The sequence below is a fragment of the Equus caballus genome, chromosome 7, assembly GCF_041296265.1.
Source record: "Equus caballus isolate H_3958 breed thoroughbred chromosome 7, TB-T2T, whole genome shotgun sequence".
NCBI classification, from domain to species: Eukaryota; Metazoa; Chordata; class Mammalia; order Perissodactyla; family Equidae; genus Equus; species Equus caballus.
Window position 1 is genome coordinate 99,956,229 of NC_091690.1, and position 27,459 is coordinate 99,983,687.

Sequence of the window (27,459 nt, forward strand, 5' to 3'; positions counted from 1 at the left end):
AGCTGAATCTTGAAATGATACTGCACAAAGGAATCTTAGGAAACTTGGTTATGATTTTTAAGAAAAAGGAGGAAGAAATGATTATGTGAGCCACACTGAGCAGCCAGTTGCTTACCATTTAAAAGTCAGGAGGCACAGCCTTGGGGGGAAAATATTCTAGAAATTCATTGTAGTAAAAAGCAATTCATTGTAGTAAAAAGCATGTTTTTACTCAGAGTAATTTGAATGTTTCTTATTCAGACATTCAGCTCTAATTCTGTTCACCTGGTCTCCCTAAGTCAGTCACGTTTGGAGGAAAATCACAGGCTGTCAGTCTGATGCTAAGGACATCATGCACAGACGGTCACCATCCTGGAAGGTGGGATCAGAGCGTCCGTGCAGAGCTCCCATCGATAAATACATAAATATACTCACCAGAAAATAAATAAGCAAAAATAAATTATTTCCATGAGTCAGAGACCACCTCCTGGGCACAGGATTCCACGCCTGCCAGGCTGTCCCCAGGAGAGCGCCTGGAGCTCCACTCACAAGGACAGCTCACCTCCCCACGGTGAGGGCAGAAGGCACAGTAGCCATTGTGTCCTGCTGGGCCAGGGGGCTTCTGCAGCCGAGCACCCGCTTCTCCAGACTAACCCAGGCTACGCCACTGCGCCCTGCCAGCCTGACCCTCAGAGGACACGTGTACGTGCCCAAGCGCATGCACGCAGACCCTCCGCTCCCACAACGCTGCCCTCTCCCCTCCCCAGCTCCTGCACCCAAAGTGCCACACCAGCTTCTCCAAAGTCTGTGCTCTACACAACAGAGCCGTGGCCTGGGGCCGCCTGCCTGACCCCGGCCCAAGTTATAGTCAGCTGCAAACTGTCCCTTCTTGCAGGGAAGAAGCCAGCCAGCAGCAGCTGCAGCACACGCCACACAGAGCCGTTCTCTGACAGTTCTCTGGGCACATGTTCCCTCGGGGAATGGAGGCTGCAAAAATTTCAGGAGGTGGAAATACCTGCATGGGCTACCGTACCAGCAGTGCATGTGTGTGCAATCCACTGCAGAAGTGTGCGAGCATGCCGTGCAGGCTGACACTGAGTAAAACAACGTGCACACGTAAAAAACTGCGGTCAACCTAGAATGGTGTCTCTAAAGGTGCAGCAACTCTGGAGGAGTGAAATTACTAATACACAGCATGCCAGAGAGACGAATCTCAGTGATCTGTTCACAAGTAATTCCTTACCTAGAAAACAGTGGGTGTTGAACTAGAAGGTTCTCTCTTAAAGTCTCCAATTAATTTCTACATTTCTGATCATTTACCTTTGGGAATTAAAAATAAAACAAAAAAAAGAGCAGAGTCCAGTCGAGTGGCAGTGTGCCTCGTCCCCAGAGATTTCTGTCCTTGCAGACGTGTAATCTAGGCTGCCAGAGCCCCAGGCTTTGACTGAAGTTTGCACAGGAAAACTTAGCCACACTGACTTATATGTTGCACAGAACAGACAGACAAAAGTCTCAGACAGGCCTTTTCCACCCAACAAAGGCTTATATTTTCCTCTCCTTTGCTTGGGCTCAAGCACTCCTGCCCTGCGTGCCTCCACTTCAAACATGATCAGATCCGTGCTTCACCGCAAACAACAACTGACCAACAATGGGCCGGCTCCACAGATTTGGGAATGTTTGGCTTAAGCCACCAATGACTGACGGCCTTTAACTCCCACCGGCCGGTCACAGTCTGCGTTGTTGTCTGTTGACGTGTCTGTGCTCATTATTCCTTGACATGCAACCTCCACCCTCCACCCGTCCACGGCGCGGAGAAGGCGAGATTCCAATGGGGACAGCTGGAGTGCTCCAGTCGGAGTGATGCCTCTTGTGCAAAGGGGAGGGAGAGAGAGCAGGGTGGGGGCCCATTCGGGAAGGGCGACAGCTCTCTGAGGGTCTCTATAAGAAATGTACTTTTGAATATACTTCAGGGAAATCATTGTTGAAACAGGCTGACAATGGAAATCTTCCCCCATTGAAAATGCCAATCCTAGTTCCAAAGACAATTCATCGTTAATAGCTTGTTGCATTTTTAAATTATTTCTAGACTTTGAGCTTTTGACTTAAACGGCTAACTGGGAAATGTTACCATCTTGTATGTACGTAGAGGATATAAATGGGTATAGATCTACACACAGCATTTTAAGTGGGATTTTTTTCTAACAAACACATTTTTGATTTATGAAACCATAAGAATTGTTTCTTTAAGGCTCATCAGGATTTAAAATAGAGCATGTAGGAAAATAACCATTGGTTTAGAATGTGTTAATCTAACATGGAAACAAAATTGGTAACAGCACACTGTAAGGTTAAAAAGAAAACAGTATAATAAAGGAAATACAAAGGCTTTGGCATGGTTTTACAATCAACAATGGTTAACTTTGATATGTAGTTGTGAACAACTGCAAAACACTTAAGTTTAAAACTCTTGCAAGCACTTTTAATTGATTAGGAATGAATTCTAGATGCACAAAATGATTGGACTGTGAACAGTAATACAACTATATCTAAGAACAATTAACTTCTGCTGACCAAAAAGAAACGCTGATTGCATGAAAGTGTGTATAAAACATCTATAGAGTATTCTCGTCAAATATAAATGAAATTAACTTTATTATAGAAATCATTCTGAGGATTTCTAGGGAAGACAAATACTTACATTTGACATAAAACAATTGGATTATATCGAAGACACACTCTACCTTTTAGCTATCAACTTTTTTCTTCCTTGAATTTATATGTTACCCTTTTTTGCACATAAACTTCATCTGTTAACAACCTTTGGAAAACCAACAGATATTTCTTACATAAATCTAGTGCATGTTGTTCCAGGTTTAATTATATGCAAAGGAATGATACAAACTTGGAACATCAGTCCATAAACTATGAACAGATGGGTAGAAGTATTCGATATATCTTGATAAAACTCTTAAATTCGTGGCAAAGCTTGTTGGTCATGGTTTCCTTTTTTTTTAATAACTTCATGACCAACACAGATCAAACATCCATCCAATCTACGTTGTTCTTTTTTTCATTATAACATACAAATGCCCATTTACAAATAATACACCAAAATGAATAAAAGTTTGGATACCAAAATGAAGATTTGTTCCAACTGATATCGTGCCTTCTGTATACAAAGGTCCTTGATCCAAGTCCGCTCCCCGGTGGTACAACACAGGACAGAACTGAAGTGCTTCCAGCCAGCCACTTTTTCTCCTTCCTGAACGCCCAGCTTTGCGTCCACATAGTCACTGACCGAATTAACATGATAGATCCTTTCTCTCTCTCTCTCTTTTTTTTTTTTACTGTAATCTTGGCCAATATTGAGACATATCAGGTTCACTTCCAGGAACTTGAACTGGAACTGACACACCAGGGGAAATGAGTCCTAGAAGTGGATGAAAGAAATAGCCATGTAGATATTCCCTTCAAGAGACAGGCATGGAGTATGAATTTACAGGTTAAGGAAAAAACCTGTAATGCTTTCTAACATTTTAACTGTGCTTTTAAAAAAAAATACTTCAAGTGTTACAAACAAAAGTAGCACCTTTAGAAACCAGATAATGTTCTTACACATTCCTATTGACTCCCAAGTCCCCCACCCAAAAGAAAAGAAGAAACCCTCTCATTGTTTGTACGTTTAGCAATGAAATGATCTAGAACACCGGGCTGGTGGTTCTCCAGCTGAGTGGGCGGCACGGAGGAGCCAGGAGGGCGCGCAGTCTTCCAAGAGCACCCACAGCTCGGGCCTCGCCGTCCAGCTTTGCTAACAGTACCTCCCCAGAAAACAGTGTCAGGCCTTGTCCTCACAGACAACTTCTGTGGCCACATTCAGGAAAAACAACTTTGCTTTTCGTCTCTATGGTGTCAAGTTACTAACTAGCTTGACTGAATTTCCCTTTTCGACCAGTTTTCCCCAGAGAAGCCAGCAACACAGAGTTGAACACACCATCCCCCAAGGCCAGGAGCTTCTTTTCAGGTAAGCTGTGAATGGAGGGAGATCACCTGGCCAAAGGAGCTGCGAAGGCCGCCTCTCACCTGTGGAAGTGGTGCCCGAGGTGCCCATGGTCTGACTGTTCATGTGTGTCTGCATGTGCGGGGGTGTGTAGGCATCGTAACTCCGCCCATTCACCGAAGGGCTGGTGGGCAGCATGCAGGAGTAGGAGGACGTCTGGCTGGGGACCGGGGGCTGAGAGGAGAAAGGCAGCCTGTGGTTACTGAGAAGCACATCACAGCCACACCCCCGCTCCCCCCTCCCCAGGAGCTCTGCCCATAGGTCTGACCATTAAAGACGCCTTTGTGGAAAGTGCTGGAATTCCATGTGGTGACCCTAAGATGACACCTCCAACCAGCTCATCCACTGGCCAAGCCAGAGTAAAGACGCCTCGCACCAAACTTCTAAAGTGCCCTAAAGACAGCTGTCCAGCTGGATGGTTGGCACTATTCATAAAGTTAACAGGATTTTTGTCCACTTTTGTCTTAGACCTCTGCTGGCATCCTTAGAGAGCCTATAGTGCGAGGACTTCCATTAAAACACACCGCTGCTCCTGCAGATCCAGTCTGTTTGGCCCCCACACCCCGCATCCAAGCTCTGGGGCAGAGCACAGTGGGAGCAGCTCTCTGCAAAGTTCGGTTTAGGGACCAGGGGGCCACTCATGGCTGGACTCATGGGGTGAAAGATCCTCTGAAGAGGCAGGTCAGCAACGACCTCAGGCTCAAGTGGTCAGAAGTGTGACTAACTGCCCAGCCCCTCCTGAGAATCAGCTGCGACTTCCTTACAGACCCAAAAACCCAGACTGGGTTTTATCCATAAATTGTGTTGCTCCCCTCTAAGTGCTTGCAGTGGTGGTACTGAGGAGGCAAACTTTCTCCCCACTAAGTAAGAAATACACAGAGCTGCGACAAAAGCCCTCATGAGTGCTCATGGGCTAAGCCAGGACAGCAAGTTTGGGACGAACAGAAGAAGAAAGTCAGGAACAAAGGAGATGACAGTACTGCTCTGCTCTGCAAACTGCAGAAATGCTTAACCTTCCAAGACCCACATCCTCAGGGAGGGCGACACAGGAGGGAAGGCTCAGAGGAAGACACTCACCCTCTGTAAAATGGTTGAAGATTGTGGTCAACAGGATGAACTGATGGACAGACAGACCAGCCCAGCCCCCTACGCACCCCAAAATTCAAAGAGTGATTTTCTCTGCAGTCAAATCACTGATAATTTTTATTTTCTTTGTGCTTATAAATGTATGTATTTTTTGAATCATATAAGTTGTGTAATTTTTAAAAGTCAGTATTTGAAATAAGCTGACCCACACCCGTCTATATGTGGAAACAACCCAAACAGAAAAGCAGCATCTAGTTAATGGTTTGTCATCATCCTCCCATTCACACATTTTGTTATCCTCACAGAAACCTAGATGTTGCTGCAACTGACAAAATGAACAGGACTCGTGGTGGCCTTACTAACGTCCGAGTGTGACTGCTAATGCCTGGTTCAAGGAGGCAAGCAGGCCTTGAGGGCCATACCAGAATTTCAGCTTCCATCGTTTCTAATTCCCAGCATTACTTCCTCTAGGCAACCTGACTTCTGGAAAATTCCAAGGCAGCTGTAGCAACACCAACTAATGCACTGTTAATCCTTTAATTTACATTAATTGCACTATGGCCAGTAATATCCAGATGCAGTAAAAATAAACGTGAATAATCCCTCTGAAGTTGTTTATCTAGCTGCTCCTGTATTAGTCTGAAGACTATGAAACATGTATTTTGCTATTATTTGGATCAGAAATCCAGCAAAAGATGTTCACTGGAGAATAAGCAATCTGGGTAGCCCCAGAACTGCTCCCAGCCGGGGTTGCGCTGGCCCACCTCACGCAGTCGACATCGCTAAGTGCTGCACAAACAGGAGTCCTGGGGCAGTCCCTGCAGAAGGCGCACCCATCTCCTTCCCACCGAGAATCCATGCACTCGAAGGTCTGGCGCATCCTGCCTGCCTGATACGACCGCCATCGTAAAGAGTGAACCTGGGACGGGGCCCAGCACATCTGGGGGGACTGAGAGGTGGGCCAGTTGTCATACCAAGTGAACAGCACCCAGCTTTCCAGGTAGGAGGAGGAGCGCCAGACTCACCACGTAAGTCACGGCGAAGACACACACATTTCTCACAGATGCCTTCTATTCCTTTTTTTATCATAAAACGTAGAAAGAAAACTAGCTTTTCCTCTACGTTAATTATATCCCACTATGCAAACATGAATCCAATTTCTGACCCTTTTTTCTTCCTCACTAGTTTATCACATACACCCTAAATGTTGTCCAAAATGCATACGCAGATCACATATTCATTAATGTGATCTAACATGAATATAACCCAAATTTCATAGATACTAAGCCCTTACTATCCAATCACATGCCCACATCTCTGCCATTTTCTGGTACAAGTTTCACTGGCACCCGAAACATGCCTCAGTCCCACCCACATCATTGAGCTGACATCCTCTTTGAGCACAAGGCACACCGACTTGACCAAACATCAGGTTTTCATTTTTTTATGGGCATGAATCAACCAACCAACCAACTAAAAGACTGGATTGACTGTTTTCATCCCAGACGTGACTCGTCAAGCCGACCACTGCCGTGAGCAAGGCCCCCAGGGGTGCATGCACAGCAGCGAGGTCTCAGGGCCCCTCCATCCGCTAGGCGAGCGGCACTGGCCCCACTTACTTGCATAGGCAGGTTATTCGCCATGGTGAAGCTGGGCATGGGCGGCAGAGCGCTGTAGGAGTTTGTGAGGGCTGTGTCTGTTCGGCCCAACATGGAGCCAGAGGTGAAGGATGAAACTGCGAGGAGAGGGACGCGAGAGTCAGAGGCGAGGGCACACAGGTTTAGACATATAGGTTAGTAGTATGAATATTCAAATTACCAGGCGTGGTGGGTTGTGGGATTGGCTGGTAGACACTGGTGCTGAAACTACTGCTGATGGGGATATGACTAGGTGTGTTGCTGGCCTGTCTCCTCTGATTCCTCAGTTTCTCTTCTCTTCTCCATTTGGCCCTTCGATTAGAAAACCACACCTGGAAGTCAGATGGAACAGGTTAGCCCTGTGCCTACTTCTAGCTCAACCCCACCCCTGCCTGGCTCTTCCACCAGCCCCTCCTCCCCACAAAAAGTATTCAGCAGACTGAACCTGTTACTCTTTCTATAAACAAATGGCATTCCTTAGAAGCATCACTGCCCTGGAGAAGGCAGATGGTCTGAGTCACAAAGCAGCAGGCCACACAGTCCCGGTACCTGTATTCTTGCTTCTGGTAGATCTATTTTGGCCGCTAGTCTTTCTCGGGCAAACACATCTGGATAATGGGTTCTCTCAAACTCTGAAAGAGTAAGTTGAGTTTTCTGTGTTGTGCCAGAACTACATGAAATGTGGCAACCAAGCCCTGGATCAAGCTGGTTCCCGCCTCCCCACGTCCATCACCTCCAACCAATTCCCTTTAAAATGCCGCTGCCCTTAGCATTCACTGTACTAGGAAGAACTATCCCACCAGAACCAAGTTAAATTTCCTTTGGAATTACATCCATTCAAGGACGCTTCTGTGGCCTGAATTAGGCAGATCATTACTCTTTTCTTTATGAGAAGTCAGACTTTTAGTCTTTGAATTACTGGTACATGAAAAGAAGAAAGAAAACACACACACTAAAAAGATGCCCAGGAAAAAAAAAAAAAGACAGAAGGAAAAAAGGAAGGTTTTCAGCCGTCTCTGCGAAGGGGTCTGCTGAATTTCGCTCTCTGTACTGAAGATGCAGCATTACTTTGACTTCCTGTGTCTCTACTTGAAAACCTCCGTCACCTTTCTCCAGGGCCTCGATCTGCTCTTGGGTGAAGGATGTTCTATTTCTCTGCAGCTTCCGCTTTAGCTGGAGTCGCATTTGGGCCTCATCGGAATCCTCTCCGTTGGAACTGATGGAGTTGGTGTTTTCTCCCCCTCCTTCCTGTTGCTGGCAGCCATCTGGAACAGAAAGGAGAGGACAGTAAGAGAAATTCGGAATCACTCGGAGCCTCCAGAAGGGGTCTGTGTAGCCAAAAACCGCAAGGCAGCATATTCTGACCGTCTCACCAAAGCATCCCCAAGGTAACTGAGCGTGGGCTTCTTCTAATAAAAGGCGTTAGGGACACGGTACCTGACTACCACTTTCTTTCTTTCTGATTTTATCAAGATGAGACTGTACAATACAGACACAGAGTGGCATTTCTTTGAATGACGAAACAGCACTGAATTTCCAATTAGCAGGATCTCTCATAACTCTCCTTGACTGCCCAGGGCCTCGCCCAGTTCCCTCTCCCTGTGGAATTTATTTACCTATGGCCATGTTGGGAAAACAGAAGATTGATGTTCAAGATCTCAGTTGATCTATAATCAGTAATTCCTATCTAATCAATTAGATGTTGATAGGTTTGTAGAAAATGCTATTAAGAAACCAAACCAAGCTTGTAATCTTTAAAAAAAATATTTATCTAGTTTTTATTTGAATTCTGCACAGTCAATTTCATTTTAAAGGTTGTGAATTTAGAAGTGCTTGCATTGTTCTGCAGTTTTATTCAACTATTGTATGAGTGTGCTTTGCCTTGACACCTATTACGAGCACAGCTGTAATTATATCATCACCAAGAACAGGCTATAATTGCTGAAAATGGAATTTTATATTTAGATAAAAGGACTGTCCATTCTTTGTAATGTGTTGCACCAGAGAAAAGTAAGATTTCTTTTAAATTTTTAACGTGTAATTTTAAAAAAGAAATAGTAGCGAGTTCACTAACTAGCTAAATACGCGAGGCTGCAGCTGAAGCCTTGGCATATCATTTAAGCGGTACATTTTTAATTAGGGCATTTCCACCACTTTTAACGTGATTTCCATCACTAACCAGGGGAAGTTGCATTGTTCCCTCGCTGCTCGAGGACAGGGGGAGCGGGCCGCCGGCTCCGTCCGTCCGTCGGTCCTTCCGCCCGGGCCTCGCCTGGCCGGGCCGGTCGGGCTGCAGGGGCCCCGCGGGCCCCGCCCCGGGCGCGTCTGTCACCGCGGACAATGGCCGCGCCTTCAAAGCGCCGGGACGGTGCTGGACGGGGCGGCGCGGGCGGCCGGCCCTGCCGCCATATGGGCCCCGGCGCGGCCCCGAGGGGCCACCCGCGCTTGAATGGCGCGGCGCCTTTCAGCCGCACAAAGCGGCCGTAAGGGAAACCATTAAACCGCGGCCGGCGCGTCGGCAAACTCGGGCGGGCGGAGGGCCCGGCCACAATGCGGCGGGCGACAAAGGGATGCTCCGGGGGCGTGCGGCGCGCATTGTGCCCGGCCGGCCGCGGGCCGCGGGGCAGCGCCCACCCCGCCCGGCCGTCATCAATCACTGTCCGCGGGCGGCCGGGCGGGGGCGCGGGGGGGGACACTGGGGGACAGAGGGGATGGGGACACGGGGAGATGGGGACACGGGGGGACAGAGGGGATGGGCACACGGGGGGATGGGGACACGGGGGGACAGAGGGGATGGGGAGATGGGGAACACGGGGGGGACAGAGGGGATGGGGACACGAGGGGACAGAGGGGATGGGGACACGGGGAGATGGGGACACGGGGGGACAGAGGGGATGGGCACACGGGGGGATGGGGACACGGGGGGACAGAGGGGATGGGGAGATGGGGAACACGGGGGGGACAGAGGGGACGGGGACACGAAGGGACAGAGGGGATGGGGACACGGGGAGATGGGGACACGGGGGGACAGAGGGGATGGGGACACGAGGGGACAGAGGGGATGACCACACGGGGAGATGGGGGACATGGGGGCACAGAGGGAATGGGGAGATGGGGAACACGGGGGGGACAGAGGGGATGGGGACACGGGGGACACAGAGGGACAGAGAGAATGGGGAACACGGGGGGCACAGAGGGGATGGGGACACGGGGGACACAGAGGGACAGAGGGAATGGAGGACACGGGGGGACAGGGAACGGGGAACAGAAGGGATGGGGATAGAGTGAATGGGGGACAGAGGAGAGGGGAGACACGGTGGAGAGGGGCACGGGGGACACGAGGGACAGAGGAGATGGGGACACAAAGGGGAAGGGGACAAGGGAGAGGGGAACGGGGGGACACGGGAGACACAGGGGATGGGGACATGGGGTCACAGAGGATGAGGGACACTGGGGAACAGAGGAGAGGGAATACAGAGGAGATAGGAAACAGGGGGCGGGGAGGGGGTATACGAGGGATGGGGAAAAGGGATGGTGGACACGGGGGACATGGGGATGGGGGAGGGGGATAGAGGGACGGGGGAACAGGCAGGAGGGGGACAGGGAGGACGGAGCAGAGGAAATGGGGGACGGGGGGACAAGGGGACGAGGGAAGGGGCAGGGGACGAGGGAAGGGGCAGGGGGCGGCTGGGGGGGGGCAGCTCTCCGGGTCCAGCCTCGACGGCCGCCCAGGCTCCGGGCCCGCGCTCCCCCGGAAGCGGCCCTGCCGGCCCAGGAAGGCCTCGCGGCCGCTTCCGGAAGACACGCCGGCGCCGTCCAGGAGCCGCGCTCCCTTCTGGAACATTCGCCCCGGCTCAGCGCTGCCGGCCCCTCGGACGCCCAGGTGCCCCCGACGCCGGCCTCCGCGCGCGCACGCACGCACACGTGTCCTCGCACGCACACGCTCACGCACTTTCTCGTCCTCACAGTGCCACACGCGCATTCACACACGTTCTCAGCCCCACGGCCTCACACATTCCCTCACATTCTCAAGCGCACGTTCGCACGCACATTCACTCACAATCACATTCTCTCACATTCCCTCACACATTCCCTCACGCGCGTTCTCACTCACGCTTACATTCACCCACACATCCGCTCACGCGTCCCCACATTCCCGCACGCGCCTCCCCACGCGGCCGGGCGCGGCCTCGACGGCGGCGCGAGGGCGGGCCGGGCGCGGAGGGCGCTGGGGCGGCGGCGCGTGCGCGCGGTCCTTGGCGGGAAGGCGCGGCCGGGGGCGCGGGGCGCGCCGGGAGGAAGGCGGAGGACGGGCGTCCCGCCGGGGGCGCGCCAGGGCGCGGGGCCTCCCTCCGCCGGCCGGGCCGCGGGGCGGGTCGGTCCCCGTCGGCCGTCGCGCTACGCGCCTAATTGGCGGCGGGGCCGCGCCGTGTCCGGTCTCCGGTGGAGCGCTCCTGCAGCTGTCTCCGCCAGCGAGACGCTCATTCATGTCGCCTTAATGAGAAACAAAACGCTCTCTAATGAGCAATTACGCCGCCGGGATTGTTCCCGGAGCGGATTCCGCGAGTGACAGCCGCGTCCTTTGTGCGGGTCCGCGCCGCGGCGCCGCCGGCCCGGCCTCGCCCGCGCCCGCTGCCCCCGCGCTCGCTCTCCCCGCCCCGGCGCCGCGCGCTCTTTACCTGGCGCGGGCTGCCCCGGCACCGCCGTCCCCGGGTACCAGCCCGGGCGCGCGCCCCAGCTGCCGGCCTGCCCGTTGAGCATCCTCAGTTTGTCGTACATGCCGTCCGCGCCCATCTGTTGCTTTTCGCTAGCCAGGTTGCGGAGAACTCGGTTGATGGAGGACACCTGCGGAGCGGACCGGAGGCCATAAATGGCGGCGGCTCCCGGCACGCGGTGCCCTGCCTCGAGTCCCGCCTCGGCCCTGCGCCCCCGCGACCCGCGCAGAGCCCCCAGCCGTCCCGGGGCAGAGGGCGAGTCCGCGGGGACAGCGCGTGCAGGCGGCGGCCGCCTCCCGGGCTGGGAGGGGGCGGGCTGGGCTCGGGGCCTGACTCGCGGGGCGCCCCTTGTTAAGCCGGCCCCCAGGACACGGCGCTGGGGTGAGAGCGCGCGTTCGCACGGGGCGGGCGTGGACGGCCGGCCCGCAGGCGGCTGGAAGCTGCTTCCTTTTGCATCTCCCTGCTCGCTTCCCGCGCCTGCCCCCGGGCCTCCGCCCTCTGCGTGGCAGCATGCAAATGAGCCGGACCGCTCCCCACACTTGACTCCCATTTTGCGGAAGGTCAAAGAAAGGTCAAGGTGGTCTGGACACCCCAGGCACAGAGGAGACGCGCGGAGCAGGAGGAGAGGGGCCCCACGGGGAGGAGGAGACGGCAGGGGGGGCGAGCGCGCGGGGCACTTACACTCGGTATGTTATCGTTGGTACAGACCCCCTCGGACAGTAATCTGTCTCGGATTTCCCAAGCAAAGATGGACGGGCACTCCCGCTTATACTGGGCTATTTTGCTTACAACTTCTGGAGTCGCTACTCTCGGTTTACTACCACCGATTGCCCTGGGTCTGATGGAGCCAGTCTCGTAATACCTGCCCAGAATTTTACTCACACATCCGTTGGACACCTGCATAGGGGAAGTGGACAGAAAACCACATTATTAATAATTTCAAGACAAAAATAAAATTGTTTAAGTATGCATTAAACAATGACAAGCTTACGTTTTGATTGTCCAGCACTTGGACTTTTGCATCTGCATGGGTCTATAACACAAAAATATACCTTCAATGGTACGAGAACTTACTGTAGAGAGCTTTTTTCTTAAAATTACATTTGTAGCCCTAAAAACTACAAATATGATGATACTTTGAAACAGCTTGAACTAAAAAAACTAATTTAAAAGTTTTTTTAAAAAAAAACTGTTTTCTTAAACACTGCCTGAAGATGCATCAAAACGAAGTCAGATTAATTTTTTTTGTGCTGACCTTGCTTAAAATGGTGTTATGTTTTAATGAGCAAAGGGGAAAAATAAACTGAAGTTTTACTTATTTTTCCTTTAAAAATATGCCCAATTGAGTAATGTGCATTAGGGAGGGAGTTAAATAATATTTGTCTTTTTAAATCAATATATATTCTTCATGAATATGAAGAAACCAAATATCTCAAAACCTGAGGTAAGCATGGGATGGGGGAGGGGAATGAAATTATGCCAGTTTATATAACTCATTTTATTATAGTTCATAAACTGTTACCACAACGAATGTTTTTACCAAATGAAAAGAGAAAGATGTTTGCTTTCTTAAAAAAATCACCCACAATTTTTTTTCTTAAGCGGATGAGTTATCTTAGGAGACTGACCCAGGCTGAAAGAGATAGGGAAGGATGGTGGAGGAGCCGGAAAGCGGGAAGGCGGGGGTGGGGACTGGGGTGGGGTCCACAATCGGCAGCGTTTACAGTAAGAAAGGAGAAGAGGGCGTTGAGAGTGGAGGGCCGCGGGGGCGGCAGGGGCGGCGCCGGGAGGATCACCTGCAGAATTCGGGAAATGTCGCACGGCCGGGCCCCGCTGTGCGCTAGCTCTACGATCTTCTGCCGGGTGGAGTCCGGCAGTGGTCGCCCGTTGACAAAGACACCACCGAGTTGATTCACTCCGCTGTGACCTGAGGAAAGGGAGAGGAGAGCAGAGCAGAGCAGAGTGGAGAGAAGAGGAAGGAGAGTAGAGAGAAGAGGAGGAGGAGGAGGAGAGAAGACAACCACAATGCATCCTCAGCTCCCTGCCAACCGGTGCGGTGCCAACCTTGGCAATCAGGTCCCTGCTATCGATCACAAATGACCACAGGACCACACAGCCAGGCAGGGCACCAGGCAGCCCAGCCCCGCACAGCCGTGCTCCTGCCCACCGGGCTGCAGAAGCACCAAACAGACAGACACGCCAAGGAGCGAGAACTCACACACCTCACTACCGCCATCACCCCAGCAGTGCCCCAGTCCACTGCCCCTCTGCATAGACACCCCAGCCAGCCTCTGAACCCACAAGGTGCGAATAATCGACTCAAAAAATATCCTCCCAAAGATCCCCTCTGAGTGTCACCGCAAATCATGGGTTCTCCAGAAACCATACTGAATCTCCAAGGTCTCTGCATTGTCGGAACTGTGATAGCAAGTTCTACAGCCCTTCCACGCTCCCTTGGACGCTACAGTCCAGCCACGTTTGCTGTCACACTCCACACTCTGGCGAAGGCACCGGACGAACATTGGGGTTTAGAACAAGATAGGAGAAGAGAAGGGAAAGGAGTAGAGAAGAACCAGAACAGCAAATCTGCGGCTAGTGAACCCCCAACCTGGTTTCAGCGCCTCCACTGCAGGGTGAGGGTCAGAGCTCCAACCAAGTAGTCGGGCAGCCGCAGTGCGGCCGAGCTGGGGAGTCTGTCCGCACCCACGACCGCTGGCTTCACTTCCGCTGCTAAACTCAGCCCTCCCCACAGCCAAGGACAGATAGCAGCAAAAATCAAAAAGCGAAAAGAAAAGGAAAACAGCACAACACAGTGTCTCCCATCCCTCCTTCATCTTGTCTCACAACCTCATCCCATTGTCTAATCTAAGGAAACAGGGAGAGGGAGGTAGTACCCCTCTGTAGCCCCCTCCCCAGAAACCACGGGCACAAATAAAACCAATTGCCAATTTCCACTTCCTTAAAAATCTCCAACCTGCAGCCCCGACTCTAGAGAGCAGCCCTTCCAGGAGAAGACGTGGCTCCCTGCTCGCCTCTCCTCTCCTCTCCTCTCCTTGGAGCCTCTGATAAATTGACTCCAGGAGCCTGAGCTTCTTAGCAATAAATAAGCTCCAAATATAGAAGAGGGGGGAAAATATGATGAGCCTCTCTGACATTTGTCTTTAAAATAAAACTAGCTGCACGTCAAGTTTGAGCTTAATTTCTGGAAATAGGCGGAAGTCGCTCCGGATCATGCATGGAAGGCTAATTGAAAAGATCAGTCGGGGCGCTTGTGGCAGCCTTGTCACTTTGTGACAGTGCTCCGCTCCGGGAAATTGCATCGTCACGACAAACGGGACCGTGATAAAACGACCCTTTCCGTCCTTATTTGTAGATCACTCAGACGAGATTGAACTGCGCTCGCCTCCCCTTCCAGGGGAGCCGCGTTTTCAGGGTAGCCCGAGGCTTGGGGCGGAGGGGGCCCTCACTGAGGGGGGCCGGAGCCTCAACTCGATGAGAAGTGACAGGCGTTGGAGGATCTGGGCTCTGGCCGGGCCAGCGCGAGCGGGGACATCGCGGAGACAGCGCTCCTCCAGCAGAGCGAGGCCTGCTCCGCGCTTCCTGCGGCGCCTCCCGTCCCCTCGCTGCCCGCCGTGGCCTCGCAGGACCCGTCAGCGCTCCAGCCCCGGAACCGCCTCTGGCAGAGGGAGCCTTCCCGGAAGGAGAAGGCCGTACCGGCGCGGCCGACACAGGGTCCCAAACTTCACGCCCGGCCTGGGCAATTCCAGGCCGAGAACACCCAGGCCTGCGCGGCCGCCTAGCCCTGGCCTTGCCGCCTCCTCCTGCAGAGACGGCGCGCCCCTGCGCACCACCGCGGCGGGGCTCCCGAGACGCGGGCCAGGCCGCGTCGCCAGCATCGAAATGGCAGCGAGGACGCGCGGCTCTAAGCGCCCCTTCAGAGGTTAAGCCTCAATCATTGTGTCCCTTCCCCAGGGACGGCTGGCGCTCTTGCCCAGTGGCGATGATTATGCGCCTAGAATTCGACCGCGAAGCATCTAATAGGAAAACATATGGTGTCAATTTGGATGCTCTGCGCCTCGCGCACACCCGGGAGCGAGCGGCACAAAGCCCCGCAGGCCGGCTCGCGACCCCGCGCCCTTCGGGGCCCGCCGGCCAGGCCGCAGCGGCAAACGCTCCGCGCTGCGCCCGGCCGGCCCGCGAGAGCCTGCGGCTGGGGAGCCCGAGCCGCAGGGGAGAAGCCGGCAGCCAGGAGGGGTGGGCAGGGCCTTCGCCTCGCGAAGGAGGGTGCCGCCCGGGCCAAGCCCAGGGGCCTGGCAGGTTCTGCACAACTAACCCGCCTTAAAGCGCGCCGCCTTTGCCCCCTCTCCTGCGCATCGCGCCCACCAGCCGCGGAAGCACCAGGGGGCTGCTAGCGCTTCCAGGACAGATGGATCCGGGGCCAGGGCCCCTCCTTGTCTGCATTTCGGCAAAGGGAGGTTGCTAGAAGACTCAGGCCTTCTGGCGGCACTCCGGCTACAGCTCAGCCCTTAAACCGCGTCCAGGCTCCGCACCTCAACCTGAGCCTAGTCTCTCGGGCCTCCAGGCTCGCCCTGCCACATACCAGCCCCCACGGACTGAGCAGGAAGGCGAGCGGGGGCCCAAGGGGCCTGGGCAGAGGGAGGACGGGAGCCCCGAGAGCCCAGGAATCAAAGCACTGCGGGCCAGAACGAGCGGACCCACATAGTTGCAGCCACCAGGGCAGGGCTTCCTCAATTCCTCCGCTTGACCCCCACTCTCTTCCCAGCGCTGAGAGCACTGTACCAGCCCCACGGAGCGAGTTTACCACCTCCACCCCACGGCGGGCCTGGGCGCCCGCTCCCCTCGCCTTCTGGGCCCCTGGCTGGGGTGGGGAGGGGAGGAGCTGCCCTGAGAGTAACTGGGGGAGGGGAGCCCCCCCAGCCCCCCGCGACGGTGGAGTCGTTCAGTCCTGGCTGAGCCCAAAGGGGCCTCCTTCTCCTCGAGCAGCCAGGAGAAGCCTCGCCCCGCCCTGCTCAGCCCAGCCCCTCTCTCTCTGGGGTCAGAGCCCGGGCAGGGGCGGGGAGGGGGTGTGAGTTACAGGATTTGGGGGGATGGGGTTTCTCTACCTCAGCTCCGCAAACTCAAGCCGGCTGCTCTGAAGGGCCCAGCCCCTGTTCTTCCAAGAGCCTGAACAGCCGAGCAAACGCCCTCCCCTCTCGGGTTGCAAGGCGCGGAGGGGGCGCAGCCGCCTCAGGTCCCCGGGCCCCTTCCCTCGCGGGCGGCCTGGCCAGCGCGGACGCCGCAAATCTCTGCGCCCTCCCTGACCTGACCTCAGCGCGCCCCAGCCCACAGTCCGAGAAAGACCAGAGGCACTTACTGTTCTGCATGCTGGCGCTGGCTGGGGGCCGCGGGATCCCACGGGGCTCGAAACTGGGGCTCTGTTAGCGAGAATAGAGGCGTCAGTCCCGGCCCTCGCCAGGTAGGCCTCTCTCCCGACAGAGGATGGCCTGGAGCCAGGACAGGAGAAGGCCCCTTCTTTAGGAAATAATGATCCACTCAGTCGCTTGGGGCGATCTGAGGGTCATCCAGCTCTCCAGAGCATGCAAAGGCTACCCTGTGGGCTACAAATAAAAGCCTCCAATACACCCAACCTCGTTCCCCCAAATCTCTTAGTAGTTAACCCTTTAATCAGGAGACATGATGTCTCGATTTTGAATTTTTTCTTCCATGTGAACAACAATGAGGCAGCCTTCTGAATCTTGCAAGTTTTGGAGCCCAAAGCAGCCACCACAGAACTTGCCTGAAATCTGGGATGTCTGTCCACTCTTAGAAGAAAAGGTCTCACACATCTGCGCGCCCTAGTGAAGTCTTCCGCCTAAGACAAAACAGAAGGAAAGGTCAGTCAAACTGTGGCTCAAAAGCACAAGCCCACCGGCTCTATGAGCCACACTCTCAGGAGGAAAAAAAAAAATATGCAACTAGGGCTCAAACTGCCCCGAAACCCCCAATCCCAGAGTTACACCCTTATTTCCCACAGCCTCTCCTGCAGAAGTCCCCACCTCTTGGAAGTGGCTGCTCTGGCCTGGCTTGGGGAGAATTGGAGAATCTGACAAGTTGGGGCCCCATTTTGCAAAAATATCAGAAACCAGGAAAAGGGGAGGATGGGAGAAACAGTGGGGTGAGGAGTGGAGGCCGAGGACTACTACCTGAAGTTCAGAGGTGAGGGGAAGGGGTCCAGAACTTCACGGGACCTGAAGGTGCAGGCAGGGCCGGCTGAGAGGGCTGCAGAGCCATACTCCTTCCTCAAGGAATTACACCATCCAGTTGCCCCCTGGCCCCCAGAACCCAACTCTCTGCTTACCTCTTTATCCTCCACTCTCGCCCCTCAAAGCTTTCCAGTCAGGCCCCCACTCCACCCCAGCTCCCAGCCTTTCTGGGACTTTGAAAGTGGCAAGCCCAACTTTTTCCCCCCAAACCTCACTTATTGTGATTAACTTCTCTTGTGGTGTTTAGATCTCCCCCTTTTACTGTACTGTGACACACGCTGTCTACCTCGCCTCACTGCTTTAAAAAGTATGAACAGGAGGGGGTGAGCGTGGTCGACAAAGCCTACAGACAGCGAACAATGGCTTCTGTTCTCTAGCTCTCCCAAACCCAAAGAGCAAAACCGAGTCTCCCCAACCAGCAACACAGCTTCCCAGCACACGTACCAACAACCCACCAACTCACAAAGGGAACGGAGGGACACGTCTAGCTTTGTAAGTCCTAACCCAGTGCGGGTCCCTCAAGCTTCGCCCTCCACCACCCCCTCCCTGCCGTGCCCTAAGAAGGTGGTTCTGGGGGGATAGAAAAGTAATTTCTTGTTATAAATATCTGGAGGTAATTGTGTTACTGGTGTGAGTTGTTAGGGGCTGTAAAAAGATACAACGGCACCGCAGGGAGCTCAATTGGGGAGAGAGAGTTACAATAAAGACCCATTCAGGAGGTTTGCAAAAAGAAAAAACAAAAAGAGGTAAAATAATTAAATAGTCACAGCATCATTTCTCCTTGTTATTTAAAAACCTAAAATATTCATTCTTTTTCCTGTTTTACGTATTGCAATATTATTAATTTTGCCTGCCTGCAAGCAAAGAATTCCAAGAAACACATTTTTTTCTCTTCAAGGCCATTCGTGGTCTAATTTATTAACTAGCTGGGAGGCCGGCTAAATCCATAAAAATGAACTTAAGAGGAGGACTTTTTCCCAGCTTCTGACTGCGGCCTGGTACATGCTGGAGAGGAGGCGGCGCAGGCCAACCCTCATGGGTTGGCTCCCAAGGCCTCCCTCCTGTGTCCGAGTCCCCGCGGCCACAGCTATGCCCGGGACAGGCAGAAACCCCAGCTCCGCGCAGAATGTGCCCCAAGTGGGACTCTGAAACTTGGGAGCGGTGGCAGCCGGGCATGGAGAGGAGCTCCCTGGAAGGGGAGAGACTTGCCGCTCTGCTCTCGGCCAACCACACTGTTCTCAGCCACCACTGAAGGCCCCCGCCGGGCCACCCGCTCTCGAGCCGTTTTAAAAAACTCACTCACTGATTCTGGAGGGGCCTAGCCGAATAATTTTCGAAGCAGCTGGGAAGGTGGAAGCATTTCAAGTTCCGGTCCTGCTCCACTCCCACCCCCCTCGCGGCTAAGCAGCTACCTAATTACTTAAGTAATCCTTAACGCTCAGTGCAGAAGCAGCCCGGGAAGCGTGCACGCCGACACCGGAAGCAGGCCTGCGCCGAGAGGCCGGACCCCCAGCCGAAGCCAGAGCCCCCCAGCTCGGCCCGGGCTTCCTACGGCCCGAGCTGGGTGGAGGACTGCGCCGGGACCGAGGCGTCTCCAGAAACCGCGGAGGCGCCGGGCCTTGGTGCACTAGGCCACTGGGCCACCGAATCCCGCACCCCGGCACAACCTCAGCTTCCAAACGCCGTGGTTTTAATTACTTAGCTCTCAGAATCCATCCCCCGACTCCTTAGCTGAGGTGAGGGGGAGAGCTCATTTTCGGCCCTCCCGGCCCCCAGCCAAAGAGTAATTAGCGATTAAGATGACACAATTTTATTCTCCCGGGCTGAATAAGATAACAAGTAATCGCACTGCCTCAGACGCCCGCAAAGGTCACCGGCCATCAAAACGCACTGTCCGCGCCGCGACTACCGCTGCTCCGCAAGCTCGCTAGGCCTTCGAGCTCCTCGCTGTGCGTTACATTTTCCGCTCCCGCCCCTCCTCAAACCCACCCAAGTTCGAGTTAAACGTCCGAATCACTTAGGGGGCTCTGCAGAGTAAGAGAGAAAAAGAACCCACGTTCACTTTGTTTTTAAAGTTTCTAGAAATCACTCGTGTCTGGAGGGCCGGGTTTTTGCACTCGAAAAAGAAAGCATTTCCACTTGAAATTCAACTCCATTCCCCCCCAATTACACTTGCTAAAATTCAGGGCTATTATGGTGCCGGGAGCCTGAGAAACCTGCGCAAGGGAAGAGGCAACAACTTCATGAACTTTGGGAAAAGACACTTTTCCTCCCGGGGTCTTCGAACGAAAAGCTCTCCAATTACTCCGACTAATTAGCTGGGAGAGGATGTGCCCGGACGAAGGAGAGAGCCCATGCTTTCATATTGATTTTCTTTTAAGGCCTCACAAAAAAATCAAGGGATTTGGATTTTTTTAAAAAATGAAATCCACCGTTCCACCTCAAAACGTGTAGAAACGGCAACACCGGGTGCAGCTTCATCAGAGAAGGCAAGGGAAAATACCCACCGAGCGCTGAGACTGGAGGGCCCAGGGAGACCCCGCTTTCGCAGGGCGAGGGCGAGTATCGGGGAGCCGGGGAGCAGAGAGTTCCCAGGTCGCGAGCTCCGCGCTCGAGTAGGGCGGAGAGCCGGGGGCCCGGGGAAGCTGACAGTCCTCCGCTCGGCCCGGCTCCTGGGGGCGCAGCCAGCGGCCCGCGGCTGCCTCCCTGCTCGCGCGCTCCTGCTCCCGGCCTCGGCGGCGGCCGCCCCGCGCCGGCTCTGCTCGGGCTGGCGGCGGGCGCGCCCTGGGCGCCCCAGTGCCGGGTCTCGCCGGCGCCGAGCCGAGCGCCGCACAAAGCCGGGCGCGGGCGCGCGGGGGCCGGCTCCTCGTGCTCCCTCGGCGCCCGCTCACGGCGCCCGCTGGTCCCCGGCTGGACAAAGCCGCCGCCGGGTTCTGCGGCCGTCCAGGCCTGTGCACCGCGCAGCCTCTGCGTCCTCGCCCGCGGCCGGGGCATCTGGCGGCGGGGCCGGGGCGGCCGCTGCGCGGAGCCCGCTCCTCCTGGAGCTCAGCCGCGTGGCGCCGGGTCGGTGCAGCCGCCCTCCCCGCGCCCCGCGTCCCGCGCCCGCCGCCCCCGGACACGGGCTCCCGCTGGAGGCAGAAAGTTTGGGCTCCCGCGTGGAAACTTCTCCGGCGTAGGAGGGGGAGGGGGCCGGCGAGAGCGAGGAGGAGGGGGAGGGGAGAACTGCCTGGAGAGTGCCCTGGGAATGGAGCGAGAAGAAAGGGGTGGACTCACCTTTACGAGGCATCCTCCCTCGGCAGAGCTCCTGTCAAGAGTTTGGTTCGGTTGGGGCTCTTCTGGTGGCTGTTGCTGCTGAAAGCCCACCCGTGTTGGAAAGGACGGTGCTTTGGAGGAGTTGCTGGCGAGAGTTTTCTCCGCGGACGCTGCTGGTTTAGTGTGTGCGAGCGATGCTCAGATCCCTGGGAGGAGACAGAGATTGACAATAAAATGGGCTGTCAGCGCCCGAGAGTGAGCGAGAAAGAGTGTGGGTGAGGGAAGTGGCTGCAGCCAGCACACCTATGCTGATTGGTGATGGCTCAAGTGTGCTAATGTGTGTGCCGGCCCGGCCTCGCCTCCACCGCTCCTCACTGGCCCATTAGCGGAGCCTGACCTCTGTCATCATCCTCCAGCAAAACACTTCCTCCTGCGCCTGAACCAGAGCGGGAAATGAGGCCGAGCCGCGGTCCGCTTTTCAAACCCACTAATCACTCCGCAACATGCAAATGCCCCGCTCGCTCCCACACAAAATATTGCTTTATGCAAAGCAGCGCCGAGGCCTCGCGCCCGCCGATTGGACGCGCCGCCTCCCCGCCCGGCGCAATTGGTCCGTTTGTTTGAATATGAATACACTTGTTTCCCCCGCCGGTGGGTCCCGGCTCGGCTCCCGGCGCTGGGCCCCCGCGCCCGGCTCTGGGGCGGCGCTCGCCAGCGTCTCCGGGCTCCGAGCGCTCGGGGAGGCCGCACGGCCCGCAGTGGGGCCGCGAACGCGAGGGTCGAGAGAAGGCCGCTGTGCTGGGGTCGCGCCCCCCACCCTGAGCTGGGCGCCGGACCCCCGGCTCACCGCGGGGGCGAGTTCCTGCAGCTCCGCTCCGCCTTTCTCGCCAACTCGGGCCCGCGTGCCCGCTGCCCCGCCCCGCCGCCGACCCCTCTCCCGCCCCTGCCCCGTCCCCCGGCCCGGACGCCGAGCACCGTGTGGCCGCGCCCCGGCCCACCTGGCCGCGGGGCCGTTGCGAAGAAGAGGAAGGGGCGCGCGCGCGGCGCAGGGTCCGGGCAGCTCCCCTCGCGGAGGCCGCGGCGCAGCCCGGGCCGAGAGGAGCCGCCGCTCTGGGAACGGCCTCCCCGCCGGGCCTCCGGCCCGCGCACCCCCGCCCCCGGCCTTTCTTCTGTTCTTTCTCCTTTCGGAAGCCGCGGTGCGCAGCGGAGCTGAGGCACAGCCGGGGCTGGAGAGGCCCGAGCAAACACGCCACTTACTTTGTGTACAGAGGGTTCTTGTGAAAAGCCCTGGAGAGTCCTCCCCAAACACTCACCAACTTCTCCCACGTGCCATTGTTGACTAAGTGCGGCCGCTTCTCCGGGCGCGAGAGGAGGGGACGCGAGGGGGAGAAGGGGGCGGGGTGGAGGCCCGGGTGGGGGAGATGGATGACCAGTGCTGGGAGCGATTGTGTGTGTGTGCGTGCGTGTCCTCGCCGCGATGTCGGTGTGTACCACAGGTCATCTGTGTGTGGTGCGCGTCTCCGCACCACGAGTCCCTCTCCTGGGTCTGCACAGTCCACAGAGGCAGCTCCCCTTCAGCTGTTGCCAGAAAACCGGGGAGGAAAGTAAGTAAATGGCTTTTCTCTTCTGACCACACACCAGCGTCCATTTGTTGAATGCCCGACGATTAGGACACACCTCAGTACACTCCAAAGGCGCCCCTCGGCGCCCGCAGTTAAGGTGACGGGGGAGGGAGGGCTGCCCAGTCCTGCGAAGCCCCGAGCTTGCAGGCCAGGCCTTGGCCCAAGGAAAGGGGAAGGTTGGGCCGGGGACACGCTCCAGGACTCGGCGAAGGGAAATGCGGCTGGAAGAGCTGAGGCAGCCAGGCTGAAAGGAGGCCACCGCCAGGCACTCTTGACTCCTGTGACTTAGGAAAAGTGTTGGAAGTTGGAGCTCACCAGTGAAGTTTCAGCGCCCTGAATGCGCCGCTGACAAGCGCACAGCCGCGCTCGGGAGCTGGGCCCACGAGGAGGCTGCCGGGCCTGATGTGGGCCTCCCCTCCCGACCCAGGCCCCGACCCACCAACGCCGCACCAAGGGGCGGGGGCGGAGCTCTCCGAGAGGGTCAGGGTTGGGGTAGCACAACCTGATTACCCACACGGCCCTTCCCGCGGCCCAGGACGCCCAGACCAGAGGCGGAGGCGGCGCCTTACGCGGGTCAGCGGCCCCCTGGCGAGACTTCGCAGGACCGGAACTTTCACAGCAACCCGGGAAGGGCGGCAGCAGGCCCGGGTCCAGACCAGCGACAGTCTGCGTTCTTTTTCTCTCCCTTTTCAGTTCTCAAACAAGCATTAGAGAAGCCCGAACTCAAGCAAGGGGGGGTGGAGGGGGGAAGGCCCAGAGGCCCCGTCCGAACTGGAGGCGAATATCATTTTTACAACCTCTCAATTAGCGACCGAGTGGATTAGCACCTTCTTAAGCTTTGCCTCGGAAAGAAGCAGCCCTAATCTTGTTGCTATTTCCCCCCAGGGCACTGGCTCTTTGAATCGCCTCCTTCTCCCACCCCCAGCCCCCACCTCACTGTGCAGAAAAGTTTTAACAACAAAAAATCATAAGAGGCAAGGGGCTGGGAGTGAATGCCGTTGACGTCACGGGCGGGGGGCGCTCGGGGAAGGACTCTTGGAAACCCCTCTGCACCAAGAAGAAACAAAAAGGACTTGGCTGCTTCCAATGTGTCAATATTTGGGGGGTGCCCAGCCGGGAGGGAGGCAGAGTTTTCAAAGTTTAAGGAGATGGGTGGGGAGCGAGATTTTCTGTTCTCTGGGCGGCTCTCGAGGAGCGTGGGGTGCCGTTCTGCCTCGTGGGGCACCTCGCGCCCTCTGCCAAGTGTCTGTTCTGGGGGCGACTCGGCCGCCTGGGGGCTGGGCCGAGGGGGCAGGGCGCCAGGGCTGGAGGTGTGCACAAAACTCAGACAACTCGCAGGTCGCCATTTTAATTGCGCTTCCAACACGATCGAGGCCCACTTGCTGCCCTCCGAGGCGGGGGGATCGCGCCTTCCGTTTCTGTCTCGCCTTTGCCCGCCTCTCCCCAGGCCTTCCCCCGCCCCCATCTCTCCGGCCTGTTCCCGCAGGCGCCGCCGGGGGCCTCCCACCCGATAGGGGAGGAGGCCTGTGCCGAGCGAGTCACGCTGGGGGACCGCCGCTGGCCCGAGTGCCCGCAGCCTCTGGCCGGTATTGGTGCGTAAGTGTGAGATGGGCAGCAGCCCACCGCCAGCGGTCCCTGGCATTCGCCTGGGCCCCTCCCCGGGTTTCTGGCCTGGAGGCAGCCTCTGGCGAGGCAACGACGCGCCCAGCTCTCGGGGGATGTGCCTTCGGCTCCCGGCTTCGGAACTAAGAGTCTCCCGCCCGGTGTGCGACGCCTCTGAGCTGCCGCTTTCCACCGCCGAGCAGAGGCGCGGTGCCGGCGCGCTGGGAAGGGTGGAGACGAGCTTTCCTCTGAAGAAGGAAAGTCTCCGCAGACACCTGCGTCACTTCGCAGAGCCTGAAATGGCTCTCTCTTTTCTGGCCCTGGGAAGGTGGGTTCGCTGGGAGGGGAGCTGGCGAAACGCATCACACGAGCAGGAAAGGCAAAGGCGCCCGCCCCGCCGCCCAGTTCAGGGTCCTCCTGCACTCTGCGCTCGCTCAGGGCCTTTCCCCCTCTCCTTTCCAGCTCACCCGGCAGCCTGGTAGAGCCTGGACCGCCGGGAGGCCGAGGAGCCGGGACTGGCCGGGAGGTGCCGCCGGGCTGTGGCCACGCTCGCTGGCAAGTGTCAGGGCGCTCTCTGGGTTCCGTCTTCTTCCAGTCACATTAGGCGGCAAGCGTCTCTGTTTCTGTCCTCCTTTCCCCCGAAAAATACTTTGGAAAAAAAACATAGTCCAACGAGGTCTCCCAGCGAAGAGATCCCTGCGCCCCGCGGGTCCTCCCCAAGCCTTTGATCCTGGCCCTCCATGCCGGTGTCCGGAGAGGCACCGGGTTCAAAACTCCTGTGTAGCACTCTTGCACTCAGTGGCACTCTCCGATTTTTGCAATTAGTGTTCCCAGGAAAGTTTGTTTTCCATTTCGTCACCCGGCCCTGTTCCCCATCTCTCTTTGCCCTGTAACCTCCGTCCTCGAGAGACAGGAGTTCAGCTTCAAACGAAAGGCAAACCAAGGCCACCTCAGTCCCTTCTCCCTGGAGATCCCCGCTCTAAACAGTTGCCTGTTTGAAAGGCCAGGGACCCAGTCTTGCAATTTGTCCTGCAGCGAAGCAGGGCACCCGCGCTGGGAACTGGGGGCCTTGAGGGGATTTGAGGCTGGGGAAGGGGGAGGGCGCAAATGTCATGCCTGGCTCGCTTGGGCAGCCGGGGAACCGGGCTAAGCGTATCCTGACGGGCTTTTAAAATGACATTGATTGAGACAAGCTGTTCCCCACCCCAGTAAGAGTTAATCTGCCTGTTAATCAAGGCACTAAGGGGCTCAATGCGAGTTTTATTAGCGATTGGAGAACAGAGGCGGCAGCGAGGGATCAAAAGCCGGGATCCCAGATATTGGTTAGCGCGGTCACCAAAAAAAAAAAAAGTATTTTCAATTAGAGAACAATTCGGCGCTTTTCGTCACTTCTTGACTCGGTCTCACAGATGGTGACTTAAAAACCTGGTTAGCTGGGGGCACCGACGCGGCCGCCCACGGCCAGAGGCGGGGAGGAGGTGGCCAAGTCCGCCGGAGCGTCGAGGAATCCTCCGCCCGGGGCCTGGGACCTCAGAATGAAAAATAAAACAACACCGCCAGGCCTCCCTCCGGGCCAGCTCCCCAGGGCCGGCCAGCGAGGGGCTTCCTTCCGCCTGCTGCGCTGTCCCCGCCGCCCTGGAGTGGAGCTGGGCTCCCCTCGGCTTTCCTCTCAAGTTCCAAAATAAGTATACAAATAAACAAATAAGCTCCCAGGCCCCGGGAGGTTTGAATAGCAACTCACTCAATAATCCAAATTACGTGAGAGGGTCTGAGGAAAAAGGACAAGCCTGCCACCCACGCCCTGCGCTGTCGGAGGGCGCGGAGCGAGGGGGCGACAGAGGATGTCCCGGCTCGCCCTGGGCGCGGGGCGAGGACTCTGGTCAGAGGTAATTATGTCACCGCGTCTTCTCGCCGTGACAGCCGAATAAACACAATCTCCAATAAACATCTCTAATGAGGGAGGAGGCCCGAGGATGGCTGGGTTTGATTTATGACTGGAGGAGAAGGTCCACGTCCCACTGCGAAGCGGGCAACCTGCTGGCCGCCCAGCTCCGGAGAAAGGAGCCCGAGGAGGGAGGACCCAGGCCCAGGTAAGACGCGCGGCCGTGGCCGCTTCTCTCCTTCCCCTGGGCAGGGGGCGGCCGCCGCGCGAAGTCGGCGGTGGTCCCAAGCCCCTGGCACAGGTGCCTGAGGCACCTCGAGGTGCCCCCGGAAGGTCTAGAGCGGGGCGCCCGGAGCACGAGGGGCCTGACCTGGAGGTCTCCCTGGCGCCCTGCCCCTAGCCCGCCCAGGCGTCTCTGCTGCTCGGGTTTGGACTCCCCGGACTGTCACCCTGCGGCACCACGAGTTGGTCTAAGTTTGGGTTCGTCCCTCCCCGGACCGGAGGAGTGTCCAGGCGCTGCTCCCTGCCCTGGGCGGCCGGCTTCCCTGGCCCACGAGCCCGCGCCGAGGCGGGGAGCGCAGCGCCCGCCCGCGGAAACCCGAGCCCGCGTTCTGGCTCAGCGAGCATCGCTAATTGTTAGGTCCTCCCGAGCGAGGCTCAGATCGCACGCCGGGGCTCCGCGCGCCGCCCAGCTCTGCGAGCAGCATTCTTTCGTCCTCCGCTCCTTTCTGAGAAACCAACTCCCATCTCTAAGGTTTCCTTTCGGTCCGACCACCTACACTTTGCACCCGCGGGAAACTTTGGCTGCACTTCCCCCAACCCGCGGCGGGGCGTTCCGTGCGCTGCGGGCGCGGCTGGGGACTTCTCCACGCGTGAATGTCTAAACTGCGATTCGGGGGAGTTCTGGGTGCAAACTGCATCCCCCCCTCCTGCATTTCTCACGGTCGCCAGCGGCTTCTGCGGACAGCAGCCTCGCCCCCTCCCCCCAGCCCAGCACCCAACTGGAAGTCCGCTCTGGGAACTGAAACATTTTGCTACTTCTGCAGAAAAGCGCGCTCGGCAAAGACAAGACGCCCCCCTCCCCTATCCTTCCCGCCGTCAGGAACTGCCCTCCATCTTTGTTTGCCTCCTTTTAAAAGCGAAAACCGAGCCCCGGGCTCCTTGGGGCGGGCGTGGGCTGGGGCCCCCGTAGCGGGCGGGCCGGAGCCGGCGTTACCTGGAGCACCGCGGGGAGGCAGGTGAGCTGGCGGCGCCGGTTCCCACACTTCTCGCCGCCGCTCGGCAGGGGAAGTGGCAGATCTGACAGCCGCTTTCTGGCGAGGACCTGCCCCAGAGTTTAAATGTCAATGATAAGAAAAGAGGGT

The 27,459-nt window shown here is 56.7% G+C and overlaps 1 protein-coding gene across 13 annotated transcripts; it reads right to left on the reverse strand.

Moving 5' to 3' along the window:
• Positions 1–2,322: 2,322 nt before the first annotated feature.
• On the reverse strand, positions 2,323–27,459 carry PAX6 (paired box 6). 13 transcript variants are annotated; one of them, XM_070274963.1, is made up of 14 exons: positions 27,312–27,459; positions 21,011–21,195; positions 17,272–17,346; positions 16,849–16,909; positions 13,271–13,401; positions 12,466–12,507; positions 12,357–12,371; positions 11,439–11,604; positions 7,866–8,024; positions 7,309–7,391; positions 6,941–7,091; positions 6,742–6,857; positions 4,060–4,210; positions 2,323–3,409 (listed from the first exon to the last, which is right to left on the reverse strand). In XM_070274963.1, exons 4-14 carry the CDS (start codon positions 16,856–16,858, stop codon positions 3,324–3,326), a joined length of 1,110 nt encoding a protein of 369 aa, XP_070131064.1. In that variant the 5' UTR covers positions 16,859–16,909; positions 17,272–17,346; positions 21,011–21,195; positions 27,312–27,459; the 3' UTR covers positions 2,323–3,323. The 13 variants fall into 13 exon arrangements, with proteins under 13 accessions (XP_070131064.1, XP_023502327.1, XP_023502328.1 ...); XM_023646559.2 differs by having other exon boundaries at positions 12,156–12,371; XM_023646560.2 differs by lacking the exon at positions 27,312–27,459 and adding an exon at positions 21,387–21,505 and having other exon boundaries at positions 12,156–12,371.

Coding starts and splice junctions, on each gene's coding strand:
- PAX6 (XM_023646553.2), bottom strand. CDS start 14,308: ATGAAGGAGGGATGGGAGACACTGTGTTGTGCTGTTTTCCTTTTCTTT. Junction 12,372..12,465: donor AAGTGCTGGACAATCAAAAC/GTAAGCTTGTCA, acceptor TCCCCTATGCAG/GTGTCCAACGGATGTGTGAG. Junction 4,211..6,741: donor CGAATAACCTGCCTATGCAA/GTAAGTGGGGCC, acceptor TTCTCCTCTCAG/CCCCCGGTCCCCAGCCAGAC.